At 43.1% G+C, this 26,156-nt stretch overlaps 1 protein-coding gene across 5 annotated transcripts in view; it reads left to right on the forward strand.

Annotated features, from left to right (window-relative positions):
* PLXNB2 (plexin B2) overlaps positions 1 to 26,156 on the forward strand; it is a 304,814-nt gene that overhangs the window by 111,554 nt on the left and 167,104 nt on the right. The window contains exon 1 of one of the 5 annotated variants that reach the window (XM_069764923.1): positions 4,651 to 4,949. The exons of 3 other annotated variants lie outside the window; for them this stretch is intronic. Coding sequence is in view for 1 of the 2 variants with exons in the window: in XM_069764925.1 (XP_069621026.1) it covers positions 4,729 to 4,949 (221 nt within the window). In the remaining variant the exon portion in view is untranslated. Of the gene's footprint in view, positions 1 to 4,650; positions 4,950 to 26,156 lie in introns of those variants that run through there. One more of the 5 variants, XM_069764925.1, reaches the window with a different exon arrangement.

Below are 26,156 nucleotides of genomic sequence, written 5' to 3' on the forward strand. Positions count from 1 at the left end.
GTGCGCCTGTGTGTGTGATGTGCTGTGTGCCTGGTATACACCCTGTTTTCTGTTAGTGTGCGCCTGTGTGTGTAATGTGCTGTGTGCCTGGTATACACCCTGTTTTCTGTTAGTGTGCGCCTGTGTGTGTGATGTGCTGTGTGCCTGGTATACACCCTGTTTTCTGTTAGTGTGCGCCTGTGTGTGTAATGTGCTGTGTGCCTGGTATACACCCTGTTTTCTGTTAGTGTGCGCCTGTGTGTGTGATGTGCTGTGTGCCTGGTATACACCCTGTTTTCTGTTAGTGTGCGCCTGTGTGTGATGTGCTGTGTGCCCGGTATGCACCCTGTTTTCTGTTAGTGTGCGCCTGTGTGTGTAATGTGCTGTGTGCCCGGTATACACCCTGTTTTCTGTTAGTGTGCGCCTGTGTGTGTAATGTGCTGTGTGCCTGGTATACACCCTGTTTTCTGTTAGTGTGCGCCTGTGTGTGTGATGTGCCTGGTATACACCCTGTCTTCTGTTAGTGTGCGCCTGTGTGTGTGATGTGCCTGGTATGCACCCTGTTTTCTGTTAGTGTGCGCCTGTGTGTGATGTGCCTGGTATACACCCTGTTTTCTGAGTGTGCGCCTGTGTGTGTAATGTGCTGTGTGCCTGGTATACACCGTTTTCTGTTAGTGTGCGCCTGTGTGTGTGATGTGCTGTGTGCCTGGTATACACCGTTTTCTGTTAGTGTGCGCCTGTGTGTGTGATGTGCCTGGTATGCACCCTGTTTTCTGTTAGTGTGCGCCTGTGTGTGATGAGCCGTGTGCCTGGTATACACCCTGTTTTCTGTTAGTGTGTGCCTGTGTGTGTGATGTGCCTGGTATACACCCTGTTTTCTGTTAGTGTACGCCTGTGTGTGTGATGTGCCTGGTATACACCCTGTTTTCTGTTAGTGTGCGCCTGTGTGTGTGATGTGCCTGGTATACACCCTGTTTTCTGTTAGTGTGCGCCTGTGTGTGTGATGTGCCTGGTATACACCCTGTTTTCTGTTAGTGTACGCCTGTGTGTGTGATGTGCCTGGTATACACCCTGTTTTCTGTGAGTGTGCGCCTGTGTGTAATGTGCTGTGTGCCTGGTATACACCCTGTTTTCTGTTAGTGTGCGCCTGTGTGTAATGTGCTGTGTGCCTGGTATACACCCTGTTTTCTGTTAGTGTGCGCCTGTGTGTAATGTGCTGTGTGCCTGGTATACACCCTGTTTTCTGTTAGTGTGCGCCTGTGTGTAATGTGCTGTGTGCCTGGTATACACCCTGTTTTCTGTTAGTGTGCGCCTGTGTGTGATGTGCCTGGTATACACCCTGTTTTCTGTTAGTGTGCGCCTGTGTGTGTGATGTGCCTGGTATACACCCTGTTTTCTGTTAGTGTGCGCCTGTGTGTGTGATGTGCCTGGTATACACCCTGTTTTCTGTTAGTGTGCGCCTGTGTGTGTGATGTGCCTGGTATACACCCTGTTTTCTGTTAGTGTGCGCCTGTGTGTGTGATGTGCCTGGTATACACCCTGTTTTCTGTTAGTGTACGCCTGTGTGTGTGATGTGCCTGGTATACACCCTGTTTTCTGTTAGTGTGCGCCTGTGTGTGTGATGTGCCTGGTATACACCCTGTTTTCTGTTAGTGTGCGCCTGTGTGTGTGATGTGCCTGGTATACACCCTGTTTTCTGTTAGTGTATGCCTGTGTGTGTGATGTGCCTGGTATACACCCTGTTTTCTGTTAGTGTGCGCCTGTGTGTGTGATGTGCCTGGTATACACCCTGTTTTCTGTTAGTGTGCGCCTGTGTGTGTGATGTGCCTGGTATACACCCTGTTTTCTGTTAGTGTGCGCCTGTGTGTGTGATGTGCCTGGTATACACCCTGTTTTCTGTTAGTGTGCGCCTGTGTGTGTGATGTGCCTGGTATACACCCTGTTTTCTGTTAGTGTACGCCTGTGTGTGTGATGTGCCTGGTATACACCCTGTTTTCTGTTAGTGTGCGCCTGTGTGTGTGATGTGCCTGGTATACACCCTGTTTTCTGTTAGTGTACGCCTGTGTGTGTGATGTGCCTGGTATACACCCTGTTTTCTGTTAGTGTGCGCCTGTGTGTGTGATGTGCCTGGTATACACCCTGTTTTCTGTTAGTGTGCGCCTGTGTGTGTGATGTGCCTGGTATACACCCTGTTTTCTGTTAGTGTGCGCCTGTGTGTGTGATGTGACTGGTATACACCCTGTTTTCTGTTAGTGTGCGCCTGTGTGTGTGATGTGCCTGGTATACACCCTGTTTTCTGTTAGTGTGCGCCTGTGTGTGTGATGTGCCTGGTATACACCCTGTTTTCTGTTAGTGTGCGCCTGTGTGTGTGATGTGCCTGGTATACACCCTGTTTTCTGTTAGTGTACGCCTGTGTGTGTGATGTGCCTGGTATACACCCTGTTTTCTGTTAGTGTGCGCCTGTGTGTGTGATGTGCCTGGTATACACCCTGTTTTCTGTTAGTGTACGCCTGTGTGTGTGATGTGCCTGGTATACACCCTGTTTTCTGTTAGTGTGCGCCTGTGTGTGTGATGTGCCTGGTATACACCCTGTTTTCTGTTAGTGTGCGCCTGTGTGTGTGATGTGCCTGGTATACACCCTGTTTTCTGTTAGTGTATGCCTGTGTGTGTGATGTGCCTGGTATACACCCTGTTTTCTGTTAGTGTGCGCCTGTGTGTGTGATGTGCCTGGTATACACCCTGTTTTCTGTTAGTGTGCGCCTGTGTGTGTGATGTGCCTGGTATACACCCTGTTTTCTGTTAGTGTGCGCCTGTGTGTGTGATGTGCCTGGTATACACCCTGTTTTCTGTTAGTGTGCGCCTGTGTGTGTGATGTGCCTGGTATACACCCTGTTTTCTGTTAGTGTACGCCTGTGTGTGTGATGTGCCTGGTATACACCCTGTTTTCTGTTAGTGTGCGCCTGTGTGTGTGATGTGCCTGGTATACACCCTGTTTTCTGTTAGTGTACGCCTGTGTGTGTGATGTGCCTGGTATACACCCTGTTTTCTGTTAGTGTGCGCCTGTGTGTGTGATGTGCCTGGTATACACCCTGTTTTCTGTTAGTGTGCGCCTGTGTGTGTGATGTGCCTGGTATACACCCTGTTTTCTGTTAGTGTGCGCCTGTGTGTGTGATGTGACTGGTATACACCCTGTTTTCTGTTAGTGTGCGCCTGTGTGTGTGATGTGCCTGGTATACACCCTGTTTTCTGTTAGTGTGCGCCTGTGTGTGTGATGTGCCTGGTATACACCCTGTTTTCTGTTAGTGTGCGCCTGTGTGTGTGATGTGCCTGGTATACACCCTGTTTTCTGTTAGTGTACGCCTGTGTGTGTGATGTGCCTGGTATACACCCTGTTTTCTGTTAGTGTGCGCCTGTGTGTGTGATGTGCCTGGTATACACCCTGTTTTCTGTTAGTGTACGCCTGTGTGTGTGATGTGCCTGGTATACACCCTGTTTTCTGTTAGTGTGCGCCTGTGTGTGTGATGTGCCTGGTATACACCCTGTTTTCTGTTAGTGTGCGCCTGTGTGTGATGTGCCTGGTATACACCCTGTTTTCTGTTAGTGTGCGCCTGTGTGTGTGATGTGCCTGGTATACACCCTGTTTTCTGTTAGTGTACGCCTGTGTGTGTGATGTGCCTGGTATACACCCTGTTTTCTGTTAGTGTGCGCCTGTGTGTGTGATGTGCCTGGTATACACCCTGTTTTCTGTTAGTGTGCGCCTGTGTGTGTGATGTGCCTGGTATACACCCTGTTTTCTGTTAGTGTACGCCTGTGTGTGTGATGTGCCTGGTATACACCCTGTTTTCTGTTAGTGTGCGCCTGTGTGTGTGATGTGCCTGGTATACACCCTGTTTTCTGTTAGTGTGCGCCTGTGTGTCTGATGTGCCTGGTATACACCCTGTTTTCTGTTAGTGTACGCCTGTGTGTGTGATGTGCCTGGTATACACCCTGTTTTCTGTTAGTGTGCGCCTGTGTGTGTGATGTGCCTGGTATACACCCTGTTTTCTGTTAGTGTACGCCTGTGTGTGTGATGTGCCTGGTATACACCCTGTTTTCTGTTAGTGTGCGCCTGTGTGTGTGATGTGCCTGGTATACACCCTGTTTTCTGTTAGTGTGCGCCTGTGTGTGTGATGTGCCTGGTATACACCCTGTTTTCTGTTAGTGTGCGCCTGTGTGTGTGATGTGCCTGGTATACACCCTGTTTTCTGTTAGTGTGCGCCTGTGTGTCTGATGTGCCTGGTATACACCCTGTTTTCTGTTAGTGTACGCCTGTGTGTGTGATGTGCCTGGTATACACCCTGTTTTCTGTTAGTGTGCGCCTGTGTGTGTGATGTGCCTGGTATACACCCTGTTTTCTGTTAGTGTGCGCCTGTGTGTCTGATGTGCCTGGTATACACCCTGTTTTCTGTTAGTGTACGCCTGTGTGTGTGATGTGCCTGGTATACACCCTGTTTTCTGTTAGTGTGCGCCTGTGTGTGTGATGTGCCTGGTATACACCCTGTTTTCTGTTAGTGTACGCCTGTGTGTGTGATGTGCCTGGTATACACCCTGTTTTCTGTGAGTGTGTGATGTGTACACCCGATGAATGGGTTAATGCCCAGACTTACTCATCCACTTGTTTTTCCTCTCATTGGCTCCCAGTAGTATTGAAGCCTGGGAAGTGTGAAGTCCTGAATCCTGCAGTCTGCTCCAGCATGCTGCACATCACTCATGTCTCCTCGGCATTCTCCACCCAAAACTTGTTGTGACACATCTGGTATTCTGAGCAGCCGGTCTTTTCCCCTTCTGGTCTCCCAGGAACTTTCAGTTTCTACAGCCCCTCTCTTCTTCCCTCGCTGTGTCACCGGTCGTTTCCGATGTGTCCTCGTTTTCTTTTTGTTCTGCCCTGTTGTTTCTTTTCCTGGAGGTGGCCATGGATTGAATCCCACAAGGTATGTGATCTACTGTACATGTTCTTCCTGCGGAGTGTGAGTGATCCCATTTCTCATTCAATCTGTGTTGCCAGAGGCTGTATAGAGAAGTCAGGTGTCATGTTTGGAAATCCAGCTTCTGGGAGGGCAGAGGTCAGGGGAAATATTCTGTCCCCCTTTACACAGTTGTTGTAATGTGGTAAATAAGGGTCACATGGCCAGTAATCATGGGGTCATTGCCACGGGAGTGGACACTTTGGGGAATTTACTTGTCTTTTTTTGCTAAGCTGACAACTCAACACATTCTTGTTCCCTTTTTAATGTTTGTGTTTCCCAGCAAAACATTTCAATATAGAGTAAAGTAACTAAAAATACCCATCGTGTGGGAAAAGCTTATCCATGATCCTCTTCATGGGATGTGGATTAGCAGAGAAGTTGTGATACCGTCCTCTCTCCTTCTGTACTTGTGTGTGCCTTGTATTGCTCATGCTTATTCTACTTGTCTATGTATGCCCCTTTTTCACATGGAATAAATGGCGCTATAAAAATGATTAATAATAATAATACTGTGCATATTGTCCGGCTGGGTGATTGGCTTATTGTGCGGCCTCCTGAAGACGTGGGGGAAGGTAAAGGTGTATAGCTTGGTCTTCCCAGGTAAGGAGGGCTACATGGAAATAAAAGGTTGACGTCTTGGTGTGCTGAGGAATTTTCCCGTCTCTGGTTATTACTTACTGTAAAAATGCCAGAGGGTGGTTGCCCTAGTTTCTGAAGAAATCACAGTACTGTATCTCTCCGTAAGGGGTATAGGTGCAGCATTGTAATGTCTTTCACTGGATAAAGGTCTGATTCATGCTGCCGTATGCCTATATGTATGCACATGGCGAGTCCTACAGCTGGCAGCTAGTGCCTGGTGGAAAGTTATCTCTGTGTACAGGCCCATTGGAAATTCCAGATATTTCTCAGGCTGCTAACCTTGGAAAGCTTTGCCTGCATGTGACACAGCGTCAGTACTAGAGATTGGGTGCATCCATTGATTCCTGCTCTATATTGTGAGTTACAGTAAAAAACATTTTTTAAGAACCAAGTAATATTTCTGATGCAATTTTTGGCTTTTTCTTTGCATATTTTTTAATAAAGATTCCAGTGTTGAATAATTATAAAATATGTTGTCTGATTCATGATTAGGGATGGGCAGACTGGTGGAAGTTTGGGTTCTGTTACCTGACCCGAACTTTTTTACGTTTATTTTGGGTACCAAAACAGTATCCAAACTTCCACCAGAACTCCAGCCCCATTGAAAATAATGGATTCCCAAACTAACAAAAGAAAAATTCTCTCTCTGTCTCTCTCGCTCTCCCTCTGTCTCTTTCTCCCTGTGTCTCTCTCTCCCTCTGTCTCTCCCGCTCTCCCTCTGTGTGTCTCTCCCTCTCTTTCTCTCTCCCTCTGTCTTTTCTCTCCCTCTGTCTCTCGCTCTCCCTCTCTCTCCCTGTCTGTCGCTCTCCCTGTCTGTCGCTCTCCCTGTCTGTCGCTCTCCCTGTCTGTCGCTCTCCCTGTCTGTCGCTCTCCCTGTCTGTCGCTCTCCCTGTCTGTCTGTCGCTCGCTCTCCCTGTCTGTCTGTCGCTCGCTCTCCCTGTCTGTCTGTCGCTCGCTCTCCCTGTCTGTCTGTCGCTCGCTCTCCCTGTCTGTCTGTCGCTCGCTCTCCCTGTCTGTCTGTCGCTCGCTCTCCCTGTCTGTCTGTCGCTCGCTCTCCCTCTTTTGATTCGCCTTATACCATGATCTCTAAATTCCTTTATCTTTGTTTTCCTCTGCTGACCAGCAGAAGTCAGAGCTATTAACATTTTCCTTGAGTTCAAACATTTTGAAATTGGTACATATTTTAATGGAGATTTCCACTCCAGAAGTATCTTAATTGTAAGTGATGAAGAGTTTCCAACCACGTTACATCCAGTGAAGAAAATCTGCAGCACTTCTGGCATAAGCTGCAGAATTTTCTTTTGTAATAAGTAAAATATGCAACAGAATGTGCATGAAAGTTGTCATTGTGATAAGGATTTCCCTGCAATCCACTGATTTGTTCAATATTAGTTTTCCCTTTAATATTATCCTTCTTATGCTTAATCCTCTAGATTAACAAGTTAACCCATGAGTTTTGTTAACACACGTGTTGGCATCCAGATGTTGGCCAACGTCTAGTACTGCCCATTACCGTGCATTCAATAGCTCATCCTGCAGCGTGCCTAGCAGATAACACCCTCAGGGTCAGGGGTTGGTAATGTACCAGTGTTTCTGATTACAGTAATATTTTTCAAACCATCGAGCCTTCAGTAAGGCTGGGGCTGCAAAACCGTTCTCAGACAACTGTCAAAAAGTGTTTACAACTTGTCTGTGACTAGATGTCATGACACTAAGGCCATGTTCACACGATCCTTTTTTTCATGCGGAATTGCCGCGATTTTCCCGCTGCGGGTCCGCAGCTGTTTTCCATGCAGGGTACATTACATTGTACCCTATGGAAAACAGGAACTACTGTGCCCACAATGCGGAAAATAAAAAAAAAAGCCACGCTGAATAGCTGCGGGAAAAAAGAAGTACCATGTCACTTCTTTTTTTGGAGCCGCAGCGGTTCTGCACCCATTGACCTCAATTGTGAGGTCAAACCCGCAGTAAAACCCGCAGATGAAAAAAATATCTGCGGGTTTTACTGCGGTTTGTGGTGCAGAACCGCTGCAGCAGGAAGTGCGGGGAAGCGGGTGGAAGTGCGTGGGCGGAGTGTGGCTGCCCCCCCCCGTGCTCCGATCCCGCCCCCGTGCTCCAATCCCACCACCCCGTGCTCCGATGCCCCCCCCACCAGTGCTCCGATGCCCCCCCCCCCCGTGCCCTAATCTCCCCCCCTTATACTTACCCGGTGTCCGTCCGGCCGTCTTCTCCCTGGGCGCCGCCATCTTGCAAAATGGCGGGCGCATGCGCAGTGCGCCCGCCGAATCTGCCGGCCGGCAGATTCGTTCCAAAGTGCATTTTGATCACTGAGATAGGTTATATCTCAGTGATCAAAATAAAAAAATAGTAAATGACACCCCCCCCCTTTGTCACCCCCATAGGTAGGGACAATAAAAAAATTAAGAATTTATTTTTTTTTTTTCCACTAAGGTTAGGGGTAGGGTTAGGGTATTTTCAGCCATTTTAACCCTAAAAAACTTCCTAGAAAACACACAGACTCTGCATAGAAAACTGCATAAAAAAAAGGATCAAAAAACGCATCAAAAAAGGACAAAAAAAGGACCAAAAAAAGGACCTGCGTTTTCTGCCAAGAGCTGCAGTTTTTTAAAAAACAGTCCTGAAAAAAAAAGGATGGAAATCAGGAACGTGTGAACATACCCTAATTGTGATTTTGCTGTGGAAAAAAGAAGTATCTAAGTTGCATTGTAGCCATAGTGTATGGCAAGTGAGTCATAGTCAGCTTGCGATCAGCATCATAATATCAAACAAATTTGGACACCTGCGACTCCGCATACAATGTGATACTGTTTGAAGTCATTAGATATGATGTCGCAATACGATACCATCACCGTATAACTACAGTGTTAGGGCTCTTGCAGACAACAGTATTATTGGTCCTGTGTGTCATCTAACAAAATCGTATTGCACCTGAACCATTGTTAGTCTATATGGGGCTGTGCGCATTTCCAATTTTTTTTCCTCGACAGACTCTGGCCGAGGATAAAATTGCTGTGTGCTAGATCTTGATCCGATATTTGATCGTACTCGGCAAGTCAATGAGTGTGTGGAAATCATCGGACTGCACTCGGATGATATCTGAGTGCAGATAGATTTCCACACACTGACATAGTGGCGAAATGGAGAACATCTTCTCCTGGCAGCGTGCTCCGATTATCTCATTTGAGAGAATCTGATAACACTCTATGCAGTGACACTCTAATCAGAGTTTGATCAATCGGCTCGATTCTCTTGAATGAGAGAGTCTATGGCAGTCTACCCCTTAGTGTAAGTTTCTATGATCTGTCATTCATTTAGTTTGTACTAGCTGTTTGGAGTGTGTGTGTGTGTATGTATGTGTATATGCATGTGTATTTGTAAATGTTTTTTTTTCTAATATTCAACACAGTAGTCGGATGATGGACTAATACTGTCCCGTCATCGGCTAATGCTGTCACTGTTCTATGTGACAGCCGACATAGCCGGATGGAACTAGTAGTCCCATCGGACGATGCCTGCCGACACACACACAGACACACACGCACACATACAGTGGGGCAAAAAAGTATTTAGTCAGTCAGCAATAGTGCAAGTTCCACCACTTAAAAAGATGAGAGGCGTCTGTAATTTACATCATAGGTAGACCTCAACTATGGGAGACAAACTGAGAAAAAAAAATCCAGAAAATCACATTGTCTGTTTTTTTAACATTTTATTTGCATATTATGGTGGAAAATAAGTATTTTTCCCAGTTTGTCTCCCATAGTTGAGGTCTACTTATGATGTAAATTACAGACGCCTCTCATCTTTTTAAGTGGTGGAACTTGCACTATTGCTGACTGACTAAATACTTTTTTGCCCCACTGTAAGAGCCACCTCCACAGAATGCAGTCTTGGTGCTGCTGAAGGTGGCTCATTTACTTTAGTAGGCCCGGGGAGGGGGGCGTACAGGTTCCCTTTAACATTGGTTGTGCACTACATTGTGGATTTGGTGCAATTCCAAGCGTCCAAAAACATTGCGGAGCCGCAACAAAATCTGCAACATGTGCACATACCCTTAATTATCCCAACTATGGTCATGAGGTTACCTTAGACACTCCATGTACTGCCATGTGCCACCATTTTTAGGGTGCAAGTAATATGGATTTCACATATGGCCTTGGGCAGAATAATATGTCTTTTAATTCACGGATGAGGAATAGGGTGAAGGCACGTACCGTAATCTTTGTGCATTGATGTTGTGTACGCACATTTCTCTATCTTCCCAATAGGTGGTATTGAAATAAAGCAAACATTTCCATGTAGTTACCATATAAGTGAGTTTATTTGTAGTGTCTCGTCATGCTATGTATTATTGGTGCATTTTGTGGCATTGTCTACTGTTTATGCAGAAGGATTGCGCTTGTTTATCGAATAATTGGGGCTTTTTATTTTTTAGCCCTGGAACATCCTTTACACTTGAGCTATATTTTGTGCGTCGTTTCTGCACATATATAGCACGGATTTGTTTCCAATCACTATTCAGGAAAGGAGCGCTTTGTTCTTCATTTCAGAGTGAGATTGGATAATAGGAAAGCATTTCATTTTCTTGCAGTGTAACGTTGTCTTTAGTAACACTCTGAAAGGTGGCAGACAGAATACAGATGCCGTGTTGCAGCGTGAACACCTGCTCCTGGTGCCATACTGAGCCCGCAGCTAGAGCGGGATGCCGGCACAGACTACAAACATATCCTCATATCATATGGTATTGTCCCTGCCCTAGATGGCTTGTGAGATGGAAGGTAACAGCGTCCTATAGCACTGTGATTAGTAGTAAATGGGTCTCCTAGGCTCATCTTTCCGTACAAACGGCAGTTCTAGCAGAGTAAATTTGGACGAGTCTCCCAGTCTAAATGGTAATGAGGGGTTTCCAGCTGAGACGAGTGATATATAATAAAGGTGTAAACCCATTTTACCCAATCCCTGTCGCTCCAGTGAAGATGTATTCCAGGGCCCCCACCGATCTGCGCCATGTTGGTCAATCACCAGTGATTGGCTGAAGCGGACTCACATGACACATCATGGCTGGAGCCTGGTAAACAGAGACCAGCGGGGGGACCGGGGAAGGGTGGGCCTAGGACTCACCTAGGGATTAGTAAAGTATTGCTCCTTTGGTTATTTTAGGGCAGTGTCAGGTATTTAAAAAAAAAAAAAATATGTAGAAAACCCCCTTGAGTTTCAGGGTAAAACGTAATTGGATAGAAACCCCCTTTTAAGTTTCGGGCACTTCTAGCTCCTGACTTTGATTACCTTAGTGTAGTGTGAGCTGAGCACTTTCATTTTCCATAAACTTTGTATCTCTGCGCCCTGGGGAAAAGCAATTGCAAAGGTTAGTTACCCGAAAGCAGCAGGCAGTCACAGTGCCGATATTCTCCTACATTCCTGTGCTTGTAGCTTTTATAAACCACATAGTGCCCTCACTCTGGCCCTGGAACCAGCACAGATTAATACATTTGTCTCCACATAATGTTCTTCCTCAATGTAGCCTGACATTCAGAGGTTACATCATGTCCTTCTATTAGTACTTTTGTGCTTCATTTACTATCCCACTGTTTAAGTGACAACAGTCCCTATATAGCACTGCCATCAAAGGAGGACAGCGCTCCCATCAAAGTTTTTTGTCCTCTTTATACATTGCAACCATCATATTATATAGCACTGTGCACTTACAATTGCTCATTTTGCCTTTCTACCAAGCCAATTTTCTGCTGAAAAGGGGAACGCATACTGGAGCTACTTGATCAGGACATCATCACACATTTTTCCCAAGTACTAAAAATAATTTTTATATTCCGAATGGCACAATATTTTAATATATAAAGTAGCCCTTTTTTAAGAAATGGACTTTATTAAAGGCATTTTAGCTAATAGGAATCCCTACCTAAGGTCAGGTTCACACAAGCGTATAAACAATGAGTCAGAGTTTCATCCTGAAAAGTGGGATGATTTTTTTTGTAATAATTTACAAGAGTATTTACAGTTTTGCAATGTATCCATAAAACGGTTGCTATACTGTGGCCCCGTACAACATAAGTTTTCTTTTTTCGTTGCACCCATAGAATTGAGTGGGTAAGTCTTATCTGATTTATGAAAAAATTACAAGTAAATAAAAGTAGGAGGTTCGATTTAGAAAGTCTAACATTGAGGCACCCCAAAGAAATGATTGATATAAAATATAACCTTTAATGAAATTCCGTTAAAAGGGACAAATAACATTAAGTGACAAACGCCATCCTTAAATGTGCTCACTGCATTCACCCTATAAATGAACCCTGACCTAATGAGGTTGGCACCCTATGAGAACCTATACGATAATGGCACCCCCGCTCGACAACGGCTGGCCCTAACTGTCCTGAAGTGCCCCAAAGATAAGTGATGGCTAATATGCATTCATACCATAAAGGGATTGGTAGACAGCACTGTACAGGACAGCCAGAAAACAGGGTATATATAAGGTGAATGGGAAGGTGACTCACCATGCATGATTGATAGTTTATATATGATAGAGTGTGATAAGTGACCCCTCTGAGCTCTACCTACGCTGGAACAAGCCTATACAGCCTACTTGTCAGCGGATATGGTGCCCCCGTTCCACGATGTCCATCTCTGGAAGGCCCTGATAAACACCAATCCAAGGAGTCAATATTGATAAGTGGAGGCAGAAGATGGCTGGATGCCAGCAGAAGCTAAATCCCCACACTGACACAATGTGGGTCAAACCCTGTCTTTTTAACGAAAAAATGTATGCTGTATACAGTATATGATAGAGAAACAGCCAGAGGGGGTACTTATCAATCAGATGTCATGTGACCGCTATGTGTTTCACTACACAGCTCATCAGGAGCTAGAATAAATTGATGCTACATGGTTCCAGGTCATACTCCTTCCTTTATATACATATGGTATGACCCAATAGGCCCTCTCCTAATTAGGTACACTAATTAGACAACCAGAGATGAAAGTTAGAGTGAATCCACAATCTCCCATGTCCCTCATCAAGGGGACTTCATATGAATAATATACCGATCACAGTCTTCATAAAGATGGCGCTGGCTAAACCTCTATTGATGTCCCAACTTCTGTGTGTTATACGGACCTCTTGATAAGATACCCGGAAGCATAACCAGGGACACAGCGAGTGCGTGTGTTCCACCATGGGGTGCAATTTGACTTAAGTATAGACGGATAAGTGCAGACCAGATACGAACTTAGTGGAGAGTGCACAGGAGACTTCTGGGTATTGCAGTTATGTGATGTGACATCGGAAATGACGTCATGGTAAATGTAAATGCATGCGCTGGATTAGTCTGCGTTCCACAGGTTGAAACGTACAGTTACAGTCCACCAGATACACTATGGCCATCACTCTCCCTGGGTAACATGGGCCTCCCGGGGAAGAAGTGGCATGTTGGACTGAGGAATTACTGGACCAGCCACATGAAAAGGGAGGGGGGGGGGGGGGGAAGGGGGATAGGTATATAGGTGTCGAGTCTGCTAAGACCTATATAAATTAAAAATGTTGGTCCCATGATAAATATCCATATATGGAACAATAAATATAATCACCACATAAATATGTGAGCCCCCTGGATTGGGGATACATAGAGACATGGCAGCAAATCCCGAAATGAACAGGCTTCATGATGTAAGTTGTTAGAGAAAGCAGGCATATGACAACTGTTTGTTAAGCCTGAAGGGGGGCAATGAACCCATACGGAACATACACTCACATTCCTATAAAGTAGGTATCTGTCATAGTTACCCCCTCTTTGATTGGCTCTTCCTACTTCCAAGACACAGAAAGAGGGGAGGGACTTCTAGGTTGCCCTGATGCCTCCCATTCATGTGTCTTGTGCTCGGCCACCCTCCCCCTGACCTCCCTACCACTCTTGCCTGTGTAATCCATAGGACGTGTGCATGTTAGATAACACCTGTACTCTTACAGTTGGAAAAATCACGCTGGTAGTCTTTTGCCAGAGGAGGAGCTACAGGCGGATTTACAAGGGTTCATCCATGTGCAGTTCACACAGTCACCGCACTAGTCTTACCTGATTTATGGAAGAAGCTAGTGCATGCTGCAAATTGTTTTTTCAGACATAGTCTGTCAGTGATAAAAAATTGCCCACCTGCTCTGCTCCATTGAATAATATTGGTCTGAGTACTGTGTTTTTTTCACAAACAGCACTTGTACCGACATTATGGTCATGTGTACAAGCCCGAAGGGTTTTTCCCCTACAGGATATGTATTGAGTAGCTGATGGCGGACAGAACTCATCTCGGAGGCCCTCGCTATTTGGGCGGATCGGGTGCCATCAAGGAGAGCATTGGCATGGCTCTCGTTATTGAAGTCAGAGAGAGGTATGAAGACCGCCAAGCAAGTGGAAATATAAGAAACAAAAGAAACTCTCCTTTGTGATCTTCTTCTACATGTCTGTCTGGATAGACGCCTTAAAAAATGTCTTTTCTTCAATTTGAGAGAGATTAAATATTAATGATGACTTTCTTCTTAACCGTAAATGATTTTACACAAAATCCATGAACACGTCGACCGTGATAGATTTGATTCATATTAGATAACCCATGAGCTTTTTAAAATTCTTTGTGCTGGCAAGCATAATTTGGTGGGGCCCATAGGGGGGTCTGTGATTAGTTATCCTTGATTTAAAATAACATTTTTCAGCATTTCTTGCTCTGTGTCTATAAATCTTGTTTCAGAACCACTTCTTTCTCTCTTCATAAATGTCAAAAAGATTCTGCTCCCCCACACACCGTCTGACACGTGCATTTCTCCAAAGCGGGATTCTTGTGATCCCTGGTGCTAACCAACGACTGGCCACATGTGAAAGGAGAGGTGGTGGCACATGACTTTAAGTGCTATAACAGGTCTGAATATAGCAAATCATATAGTCTCCGCTGTATTCCGTACTCCTATAGCAATGAATGGAGAGACTCTGCGCATGCGCCGCCTGCGCTCCAACTCGCTGGTAGTTGGATGCTGGCCATAATGGTTAACTCCCTTTTTTGAGATCGATGTAGATCTCTGCTCTGGGACCCGCACCTATTTTAGCATATAAGTTGTCTCTTGTAAGACAACCCCTATAAGTTGATTACCGGAGGTACTCTCAACAGCCTTCCTACTGTGCCACTAGAAGAAGAAATTTTAGATGATTACTAATGTGCATTGTTGTTTGGAAAACTCACTAGCATCTTTTTAAGTGGCGCTTTTTGGATGATTTATGTAGCATTCTTTGCCTTGGTCTACAAAGGGGGCTGGTTGTTTTGTATATTGTGTCATTACTTTATTATCGATTATTGCATTATTAGTCCTAATACTCTTACCAAGTTGCCTGTAAAAACCCTTCGATCAGATCCTGCATCTCTGAAAGGCATTTATATTTGAGATTCCTCTTTGGTCGCAGTCCTCTGTTGTGTTTCCGCAGCGTGTGTTATCTTAAATGCCGAATACATTTGATTTGCATTGCTCCTTAGTTTACCATAAAGTCATTATGCATGAATGAAAACCAACACCAGGCGTGTAATTAAAGCTTGATGTAGGGGTTAAAAAGGCATTATTTCTGGTAATGATACATTTGTAAGGCCTAAACAAAGGCTCCTACAAATATGAACTTAAAACGGCAATTTGTCTGCTCCAAGTCTTTTCAGCGGCGCTTTTTAGCTGCCATCGTTGTTAATGAGTCTGCGCTCGCTGGCAGATGTGCTCTAGCTGGGTTTGTTTTAGCAGAATGTGGAATTATTATTAATGCTAACTTGAGGAACGTGTAATTGCAGCTGTCTAAATTGCCATCAAGTCAGCCACATGTGTAAATGTAATAGTGCACATTGCATCCAGCTTCATATAGATTTCAACACAAAACAAGTTTTTTTTCTAAAATGTTTCTCAAATGTAATTCTGCAGATTAGATGGGGCATTGACTAGATTTTTATTTTTTTCCGCTCAAATGTGTATTTTAAACAGTTTTCTTTTGCGAAGTCTGCTGCTTCCTGACCTGGGAGATTCTGGAACTTTAGGCAAGACAAAGAAAAGTGCCATGAAAAAAATGAAGTGTTTGCCTTGCCATTATACTTTTTTTTGGTTATAGGATTTATCCACTATTTGGACGACCCTTTCTTTAAAGAAACCACTCCCAATATAACATAAAAAAAACGCCTATATGCATCTCCAGGACCAATGCCGTTCCAGCAATGTAGATGCCAACTGATGGTGATCGCATGACGTATTTAATATCACTTGTGTCCACAGATGAAAAAGACCACTAACGCCATCATACAAATAAAAGTGAGAAAAAAAAGTGATAAATTAGTCATATACTTTGAATAAAATCTGTCAAGACCGATAGATCAAAGCTTTTATACTTTTAAGCTTTGAAAAATTTAGCGACTTTTGGCTTTTCCACTCATGTTTAAATCCACTCCGCCAAAATGAGTGGATCTGAGTGAGGAGCAGGGATGGGACATGGTCACACCCTTCCAATATCTCAAAAGCCCTGGCATTTTTCACCCCAGAAATGCTACTCCAGTCTGACGTTACTGATCAGATACACCAAATTCATCGAGTTGCATGTGTCTTTTAATGTATTCAGTGCCTTGTACTTCAAGGAGACGATGGTGCCACGAGAGTCTCAATGAATCTGCTCCTATATCCTTTGTGAAAGACTTAAAATATCACACAAAGATAAGTCACACTAGTTGTAGAGCTCTAGAGCTCTAACATTTTCCATACCTATGTACCCCTAATTGTTTGTATTCACTCCTGTCTAATTTGGGATTCACTATCTAATTTTCCCTTTTTGTGTGTACTGTTATGCCAATTTCATATAAGTCAGTAAAGCCGTTTTCATTGGATTTTGTTCCAAAGTAGTTCAGGAGAATGTAGTCTGAAGGCAACCAAAGTCCCACTACCATACATTGGGTATCACAAGACCAATCCGGCTGCTTTATGAATGATATAAATGGTTACACTTGGGGTATATCCTTGAATGAATATAGATATTCGACTTTAAGCCACAAAACGACTTTATCTTCATTTTGGTAGGGTTTGGCAAACTTTTTGCCTGACTGAGATCTTTTTATTTGTATTAATCTGAGTAATAAATTGGTAGATGCTATTCTAGCATTTAGGGGAAACAAAAAATTCTTCAAAATTATGTTGTAAAAAAATAATGGACATCTATTCCTCAGAAATGTTACGAGTGTTTCTGCTTATCAGAAGTGGAATATTCATTAGTGATTAGTCAAAACTCATGAATACCAATCTTTCTTCAATTTAGGATATATGTTCCTTTATAGGGAAGAGAGGGTTGTCTGTCTACACTTATCTTCAGAAATATTGTGAATACGCTGGTTTTGGTGCTTTCGGTTGTGATATTTTTCTCTTGTCATATACCGTCAACACCATATAAATGTGTGATTGAGCCTAATGTCAGAATCCTCCAGACACATGAGATCATGAGAGGTGTGTGTTTCTGAAGTTGATCCCGGTGTTACCTCTACACGTTGTGTATGATTTACAGTATGAAAACCTCGACTCTTTCCATACGCCTACCATGGGAAAAAACTGAGCGCCTCTCGGGGGTTTTGTGAGTGGTGTAATTGGAGATGCCTGGTGTGAGTCATGGGCCTGGTATGCTTTGTTTTTACTTGTACATGTTCTTCTGAGATGGTGAAGAATGTATGTTGTCTCCACCATAGCAGAAAGGTCTGTTCTTTACTGTGTTTTCTTGCATCATTAAGTTGACAGGGTGAGGGGAGAAACAACAGCTTCTGTTTATCTGTTATGAAGATCGACATCTGTTGCACTTCATGAGAGATTTCATAACCAGTCTGGAGAAAATGCTCAAATCTGTAATCTCTTTTAAGAGGATAAAGTGCTTTTCTTATGCTCCATGGACTCTATAGAGTAAAATGGTACAATATGACCTTCAGTGGCTTTTTCTCTGCCTGCCTATTGTATTGAGGCTGTGTGTCCAGATAGGTCTTGTGCCACCTCTTCCAGTGGTCTTCCTTGTACCATCGATTACTTGGGTAAGCACTACACACGGCTCTGGCCATTTGCAATGTGTAACAAACATGGCCCATCTGAACTGGCATCCTTTTTCTTGTCCTCATGTGCCCATCTAGGAGGTTTCATCCTTGGAGAGAGGTGAGTATACTGTATGTAGTATTACCAGTCTGTAGGTAAGCAGTCCGCTACATTACAAGATGTATTGCACCTTTATATTCAGGGTTAACTTTCTCAGCTTTTTGTGCTACAGTATTTATGTGAATCAGACCAGATGGAATAGAATTTACCATAGGTATGGTATGCATTAATGAGCCTGGGGTGCCCTTGACCCTTTGTTTTGGTTCACCAGCTTGCCTTCTTTAGACAAAACCTTGACAGGTACTAACTACGGCATAGCAAAAACACCCTCAAGACCTGCTGATTACACATTCTCCTAGCCATCACCACTTGGCCTTTACGTTGTTGCTAACATCTTTACTGTTGCATATTTCACTTTTTTTCTGCTGGAGACAGCTGAGGTTTCTACTTTGTCTCCAGGAGTTCCACAGACCATGAATGGAGTGGAGGCACGTGTGGCTATCACTCCATTATGGCACTTAACTATATTTTACATTTTACAGCAAGCTTTTGGAAGACATCAGTTTGCAAGCCAAGGAAATACCTAAATAAATAATCAGTCTTAATTAGAGCGTGTTAAGAAGCTGGCCTCAACCTCTTTCCGTATCATCGCCGGACCATCCATGCAAACATGAATGCTTTATATGGCTGGGCTGCTAGTCTCATGGCTGCCAATTATGCCATCTAAGCAGCGCCTTCAGGTCAAAAGATAGTGCGTTTTATTGTGTAAAAGTGACATTTGCATTACCCATACAAATAGATCGGTGTTAACTTAGCTTAAAGGGGTTTTCCACTTTGAAACCTTTCATATAAGGTAAAATAACAAAGCCAGATAGTACTGAAACTGAAAATGTAGGCCCCTTAAAAAATAGTGAGGAAAGAATGGTTGTAGATGACGAGGAAAAAGCTAACATATTAAACACCTTCTTCTCCACGGTATTCACGGTGGAAAATGAAATGCTAGGTGAAATCCCAAGAAACAATGAAAACCCTATATTAAGGGTCACCAATCTAACCCAAGAAGAGGTGCGAAACCGGCTAAATAAGATTAAAATAGATAAATCTCCGGGTCCGGATGGCATACACCCACGAGTACTAAGAGAACTAAGTAATGTAATAGATAAACCATTATTTCTTATTTTTAGTGACTCTATAGCGACAGGGTCTGTTCCGCAGGACTGGCGCATAGCAAATGTGGTGCCAATATTCAAAAAGGGCTCTAAAAGTGAACCTGGAAATTATAGGCCAGTAAGTCTAACCTCTATTGTTGGTAAAATATTTGAAGGATTTCTGAGGGATGTTATTCTGGATTATCTCAATGAGAATAACTGTTTAACTCCATATCAGCATGGGTTTATGAGAAATCGCTCCTGTCAAACCAATCTAATCAGTTTTTATGAAGAGGTAAGCTATAGACTGGACCACGGTGAGTCATTGGACGTGGTATATCTCGATTTTTCCAAAGCGTTTGATACCGTGCCGCACAAGAGGTTGGTACACAAAATGAGAATGCTTGGTCTGGGGGAAAATGTGTGTAAATGGGTTAGTAACTGGCTTAGTGATAGAAAGCAGAGGGTGGTTATAAATGGTATAGTCTCTAACTGGGTCGCTGTGACCAGTGGGGTACCGCAGGGGTCAGTATTGGGACCTGTTCTCTTCAACATATTCATTAATGATCTGGTAGAAGGTTTACACAGTAAAATATCGATATTTGCAGATGATACAAAACTATGTAAAGCAGTTAATACAAGAGAAGATAGTATTCTGCTACAGATGGATCTGGATAAGTTGGAAACTTGGGCTGAAAGGTGGCAGATGAGGTTTAACAATGATAAATGTAAGGTTATACACATGGGAAGAGGGAATCAATATCACCATTACACACTGAACGGGAAACCACTGGGTAAATCTGACAGGGAGAAGGACTTGGGGATCCTAGTTAATGATAAACTTACCTGGAGCAGCCAGTGCCAGGCAGCAGCTGCCAAGGCAAACAGGATCATGGGGTGCATTAAAAGAGGTCTGGATACACATGATGAGAGCATTATACTGCCTCTGTACAAATCCCTAGTTAGACCGCACATGGAGTACTGTGTCCAGTTTTGGGCACCGGTGCTCAGGAAGGATATAATGGAACTAGAGAGAGTACAAAGGAGGGCAACAAAATTAATAAAGGGGATGGGAGAACTACAATACCCAGATAGATTAGCGAAATTAGGATTATTTAGTCTAGAAAAAAGACGACTGAGGGGCGATCTAATAACCATGTATAAGTATATAAGGGGACAATACAAATATCTCGCTGAGGATCTGTTTATACCAAGGAAGGTGACGGGCACAAGGGGGCATTCTTTGCGTCTGGAGGAGAGAAGGTTTTTCCACCAACATAGAAGAGGATTCTTTACTGTTAGGGCAGTGAGAATCTGGAATTGCTTGCCTGAGGAGGTGGTGATGGCGAACTCAGTCGAGGGGTTCAAGAGAGGCCTGGATGTCTTCCTGGAGCAGAACAATATTGTATCATACAATTATTAGGTTCTGTAGAAGGACGTAGATCTGGGGATTTATTATGATGGAATATAGGCTGAACTGGATGGACAAATGTCTTTTTTCGGCCTTACTAACTATGTTACTATGTTACTATGTTACTTGTACTCATCTGCTCCAGCACCGGCTCCCTTGTGCTGCTGCAGGGGAGCCTGTGCTTCATCATTGCAGGTTCACCACTGCAGCCAATCGGTGAGCTCAGAGACTGCTGCAGATTGCATAGGCAAACCTGCTGAAGTGTTTGGCTACAGCGCTGATTGAATGTTTGGGTCGAGTGTAAAGTGGGTCATAATTTATCGAAGCTTTTCTGGATATTTCAAAAGGGAACTACATTAAAGAACCTCTGTACCTGTGTCACTCATTAACGTTATCTACCAGTAAGTGGAATGGAAACCACTGCTTGATCCCCGTATCATGTAGCCTTCCTAGAATCTCTAGGCAGTTTGAGTGACGCTATGCTTGTTTCACCTCATTCAGTGGGATGGCCGCTTCAACTGGCCCACCGCATTCAGGTCCATAATGGTATGCTCCAATAATATAATAATAATGTATATAAAAAAAGTCCACTAGACGGTTTTTGTGTACATTTATGAAGCCATCACCGAGTATTTGGTCTTTTTAGTAAAAACCTAAATTACCTGTAAACAATGTATCGGTAATTGCTTCTTGTCCTTCCTTTTTGTGAAGTCTTACCATATCCATGTGCAGGATACTACAGCATGGTATTGTTTGTCTTTTGCCTATTTTGGTGCCCAAGGGACTGTCTGACTTTTCTGAGGTCAGGAATTATTTTCCTCTTTTGTAGCCAAGCATTTATTTGCTGTCTCTTTTTTGACGAAAACTTTACAGACAGCTTGGTATAGATCACCAATGCTCAAAAGACAAACTTTTAGATCCAAATGACCAGCTTTGAAGGATTTTAACCCCTTAGTGACGGAGCCAAATTTTTGAAATCTGACCAGTGTCACTTTATCACTGTGGTAATAACTCTGCAACCCTTCAACAAATCCCAGTGATTTTGAGATTGTTTTTTCATGACACATTATACTTTATGATAATGGTAAGTTTAGGTCAATATGTTTTTTGTTTATAAAAAATTGGAGAAAAATGTAAAAAAAATTAGCAATTTTCTAAATTTGAATGATTATCCCTTTAATCCAGATAGTCATACCACAGCAAACCATTAACAAATAACATTTCCCACATGTCGGCTTTACATCAGCACCATTTGTAAAATGTTATTTTATTTTGTTAGCATTTTAGGAGGTTTAAAAATGTAGCAGTAATTTTTTATTTTTTTTTTCAAGGAAATTTACAAAATTTATTTTTTTTAGGGACTTATCCATGTTTGAAGTGACTTTAGGGGTCTCATATATTGGGAAACCCCCAAACGTGATGCCATTTTAAAAACCACACCCCCAGACATATTGAAAACTGCAGTCAGGTAGTTTATTAACCCTTCAGGTGCTTTACAAGAATTAATGCTAAGTGGTATGACAGAAATGAAAATGTGTATTTTTACCACCTAAATGCCGGTAACTTCTGAACAGATTACAACAGCCGTCAGACTCTAAGGCCGCTAATTGGTCATGAATTGCCATCGCAAATATCAGGACCACAAAATCATGATCTGAGGGCACCAATTGGGATAAAGAGGAAGCCCCCACACTCTGTTAACCATTTATAATGACTTAGTCACTACTGACAGCAGCATTTAAGGGCTTAAACAGATTTGGAAGGGGCAAACGGTGATCATGGCTGATGCAGCAAGTTGTCAGCTATAGTGTCCAGTCGACAGCTGCTGGATTATCACCTGTATGGGGAAGCTAGTCTCGTATCTCAGGTCAGTTAAAAGATGTATTGGTGGTCAGTAAGGGGTTAAGCTGGAGAGACTGGTCATGTGAAAGATATCCTAAAAATATTTATTTTTCTCTTGGATTTTTTGTTTATGAATGAAAGAAAACATTCCTCCTACAGGAGAAAAAGCTACGTAGGTTGAGTGGCGGTCATCCAGTGACAGACTGATTGTGTAGGCACCAGGGATGAATGTGTAGCCTTCATTTCCAGCAAGCTATTGTTCGGTGTCCTGACATTTCTAACAGACTGCAGCTGAATTAAATTGTCTTTAATAAGAATTCATTATCATAACCACTATTCTGAAATATATATAAATATTTTTGCAATTCTTTTTCTGTCCCCCCTTCTTTTATTGTGTTTATCTGTGTGTGGATATAAGACTCATGACTACATGATGTTTTTGGCTCTATGCCGCTGCTATATTCCAACTTTATTCAGATGAATTGGGTCACAGTTCGACCCCTAGGATGCCACGACATACTGCAACTGGTCCGGACTTTCTGCAGCCTACTGTTACCCTAAGGCTTGCAATACAGCCCTAGTCATCTGCATCTGTGGTAGCTGTCGTGGTCAAAGGCGTCGTGTAGCCCCAGCCTTTGGCTAAATTCACATCAATGTATTTTCGGTTCATGTGCCGTCTATGAAAAATCTAACATCACACGGACAGGAGCAATGTTATGCAATTGAGGCTGTTAAAAAATGTAGCGTATACATGTTTCTACCATATTTCGGATGAGACTGTTTATTCAACGAAAAAATAAGAAGAGATACCATATGGATCATCTATATTGCATCTGATTGTTTGGGTTACATTGCCATTATTAACCTGGTAATCTGTATGTGATCGTGTACATTTTAAAATGTTGATATAGGGACGCTGCATGGATAACAGTATGGCTGAAAATCTGAGTTGGGTGGATGAAATGCAGATGAATTTTTTATGCTCGTGTGGACTGAGGCTTAAGGTTAGATTTTCCATCTGGTTGTCCTGGATGGAAAATGCACTTTATATTTTAGTAGCATCTTTGTGGGTGATGTGTTTCAAAATATCATTAGCTGCAAAGAGAATCCCCAGCAGACATTGACTGCAGATTTGGCATACTCATTGTGAATAGAAGTAACATGCTTTCTTTTAAATTTGCCACGCTAACAATGTGTTGGTAGGTGTATCGGTACGCCCAAAGTATGGCGGTACTAATGAGGCTGGTCCGATGACTGATCTTTACACAAACACAACCATACACTTAGTAGTCTACTTAGACCAATTGGCTCCACAACACTGGTGAAGGACGATCAAGCCTTAGAGCAGTGTTTCTCAACTCCAGTCCTCAAGACCCACCAACAGGTCATGTTTTCAGGATTTTCTTAGTATTGCCCAGTTGATGGAATTAATACTTGAGCAGGTAATGAAATTGTCACCTGTGCAATACTAAGGAAATCCTGAAAACATGACCTGTTGGTGGGTCTTGAGGACTGGAGTTGAGAAACACTGCCTTAGAGTATGAACCAGAGACCTTCTTGAATAACACTGTCAACTATCTAATAACAATTTTAAACACTGCTGATGACTTTCCAGATGAAGAACGTGTTATCAGTCTGCTCCATAGATTGTTGTTAAACTCCTCCCTAGCAGATATCTTTGTATATTTTATATTATCCTTGATGACTCACTTTAGCCAAATGTGTCGGGTGCCTAAAGTGAGCCATTCCTAACATCAGAAATACAATATTGTCTCCGGAATAACCAACATGCAGTGTAAGATGTATTGTGCAGCTGCCTTCTGTGTATTGCACTGTGGGTAGACATACCGGCTATTCCGATGTTGTTAGACGTGGTATACCCAGAGCATACAATGGGTGATGTGCCGACATTGACTATTCTGCTTGTTGATTCCCTTCACCATTACTTAATGCATTGTCTAAATCCATAACATGCATCAAATGCTCGGCTGAACCAATGGCATTAAAGGCAGCGATTTACCATGATAATGAGCAGCTCTGCTTCTTGTATGACTGACATAACCATTAGACAAGGGCTATTTAGCTTTTGAATTGTCTGCTCCGAGCTCTGCAGCTGAAGAAAATGGCTTGTGAAATAAAATAACATCTGCAGCCAACCTTTCTCCAGGGAAGACTATATGGCCTCTGATGTGTGTGCTGGAATATGTTTCACTTTTATTGGGCTCTTCGGAAGTTGCTGTTGTGACCTGTGATATCTTTGGAGAATATACTTTAACTTTATGGCACTATGTGAGAGTGGAAATGCCTACCAAGCAGCGTGCAGATCCACAGGGGCCGTGGTCATTGTTCAGTGCATGCTGGGTGGCTATGAGAAGTTCCCTGCCTAAGTGTACGGTACTGTTGCTGATGGAATAGGAGGATTACGACAATTAGCTTTTGGATTTTTTTTTGCCTTACTTTGTTGCTTGTGTTGTGAACTTGTATAAGCTGTCTTTTTAAATATAAGGAGTAGCTCCTACCTCTAGAGTTTGGCTTTATTAGAATGCTTAATGAGGTTATCCAGGGCTTTTTATTTTTGTGCATGAAACAGAACCGGCAGGTAGTTTTAAACTACCTGCCTGTTCAGTTCAGCACCTATCTCTGCTGCCTCACAGTGGTCACGGACCGCTCCTGCAACGCTTGCTGACATCATGTCAACAAAGCGGCGCCTTCTCTTCTGCTCTCCACTATTATTGGGATGTCCCTGCTATTGTCATGCTGATTGACAGCCAGCTCCCCACTACCTAACTGCAGGGAGCCAGCTATAATTTGGCAAGTTGTTTGCTGTGACACCCGTCGACAGGACAGATAGGTTTGAAATAAATGCTACTCTGTTGATGAGGGGTGAAATGAACCAGGGAAGTCACCAGCTGAGCTGGCAGAGATCATCTCCGTGCAGAACAGCTAGTTAGGTACTACCTGCCTGTTGGTTCTTTGATACATATGCTAGAATATTAGGTGTTGCATAACTCCTTTAATTACTGTTCAATAATTTGTCTCTAAGTCTAATTGATGTACAATAGAAATTTGAGTCTTAAAACTGGACCAGCTTCCTAATATACCCCAAACCGTTCTGACACTTCAAAGCATGCACTCTACAGGTCCTCTGACATTGTTCAGGTCTCTGACATATCCCACAAATAGGTAATGAGACTATGATCTTGAGAATTTGAAAGTCTCATCATCACCTTGAACTTGGTATGTTCCTCCAACCCTTCTTGAAGACTTTGTGTGGCATGTGCCCTGTCCTGCTAAAAAGGAACTGACTTCTAGGCTTCACTCCTTACATTCACCAATGCGCCTTTGGGTGCCCATGACATTCCTATGATTGTGGGAATGTTGTCTTTCCTTGAACTACTCTTGATAGGTATGAGTCACTGCATGCTGGGAATATTACACAAGACCTATCATTTTGGAGGTGTCCTGAACCCAGTTTTGTCATCACAATTTGGGCATTATCAGAACTGAGTAAGAGCCTTCTTGTTGCCCTTCTGTTTTTCGGCTTCCAACACTCAAACTTGCTTCCTAATAATGCCAATCCCTTGCTCACATCATATTGACAAAATGATGAGTTTTTGATGTTGTAGATTTTCTACAGCTTTTGTGCGTTTTTATCACGCTCTTTTAGCTGCATTTTTTGTCTTTTTGATGATGTTTTAAATACAGTTATGTTTTGGATCAAGTCTGTGGAGTCGGTAAGCCAAACCTCCGACTCCTCAATTTCCCTGATTCCGACTCCCTCATACTATGCTCATGTTTAAGTGATGCATTTACTGTAGTAAAATGGTAACATCAGGCATTATGATACAATTATCAAGCTATTAAGATAGAACGTACAATATATTTATTGGAATACAACTTTAGAACAAAAAAACTTAAATGGTAAATATGCAATGCACTATGCAGTAGGTGGGGAAAACCGTTTTCAACAA

This window comes from Ranitomeya imitator, chromosome 4 (assembly GCF_032444005.1).
Source record: "Ranitomeya imitator isolate aRanImi1 chromosome 4, aRanImi1.pri, whole genome shotgun sequence".
In the NCBI taxonomy this organism is placed as follows: domain Eukaryota; kingdom Metazoa; phylum Chordata; class Amphibia; order Anura; family Dendrobatidae; genus Ranitomeya; species Ranitomeya imitator.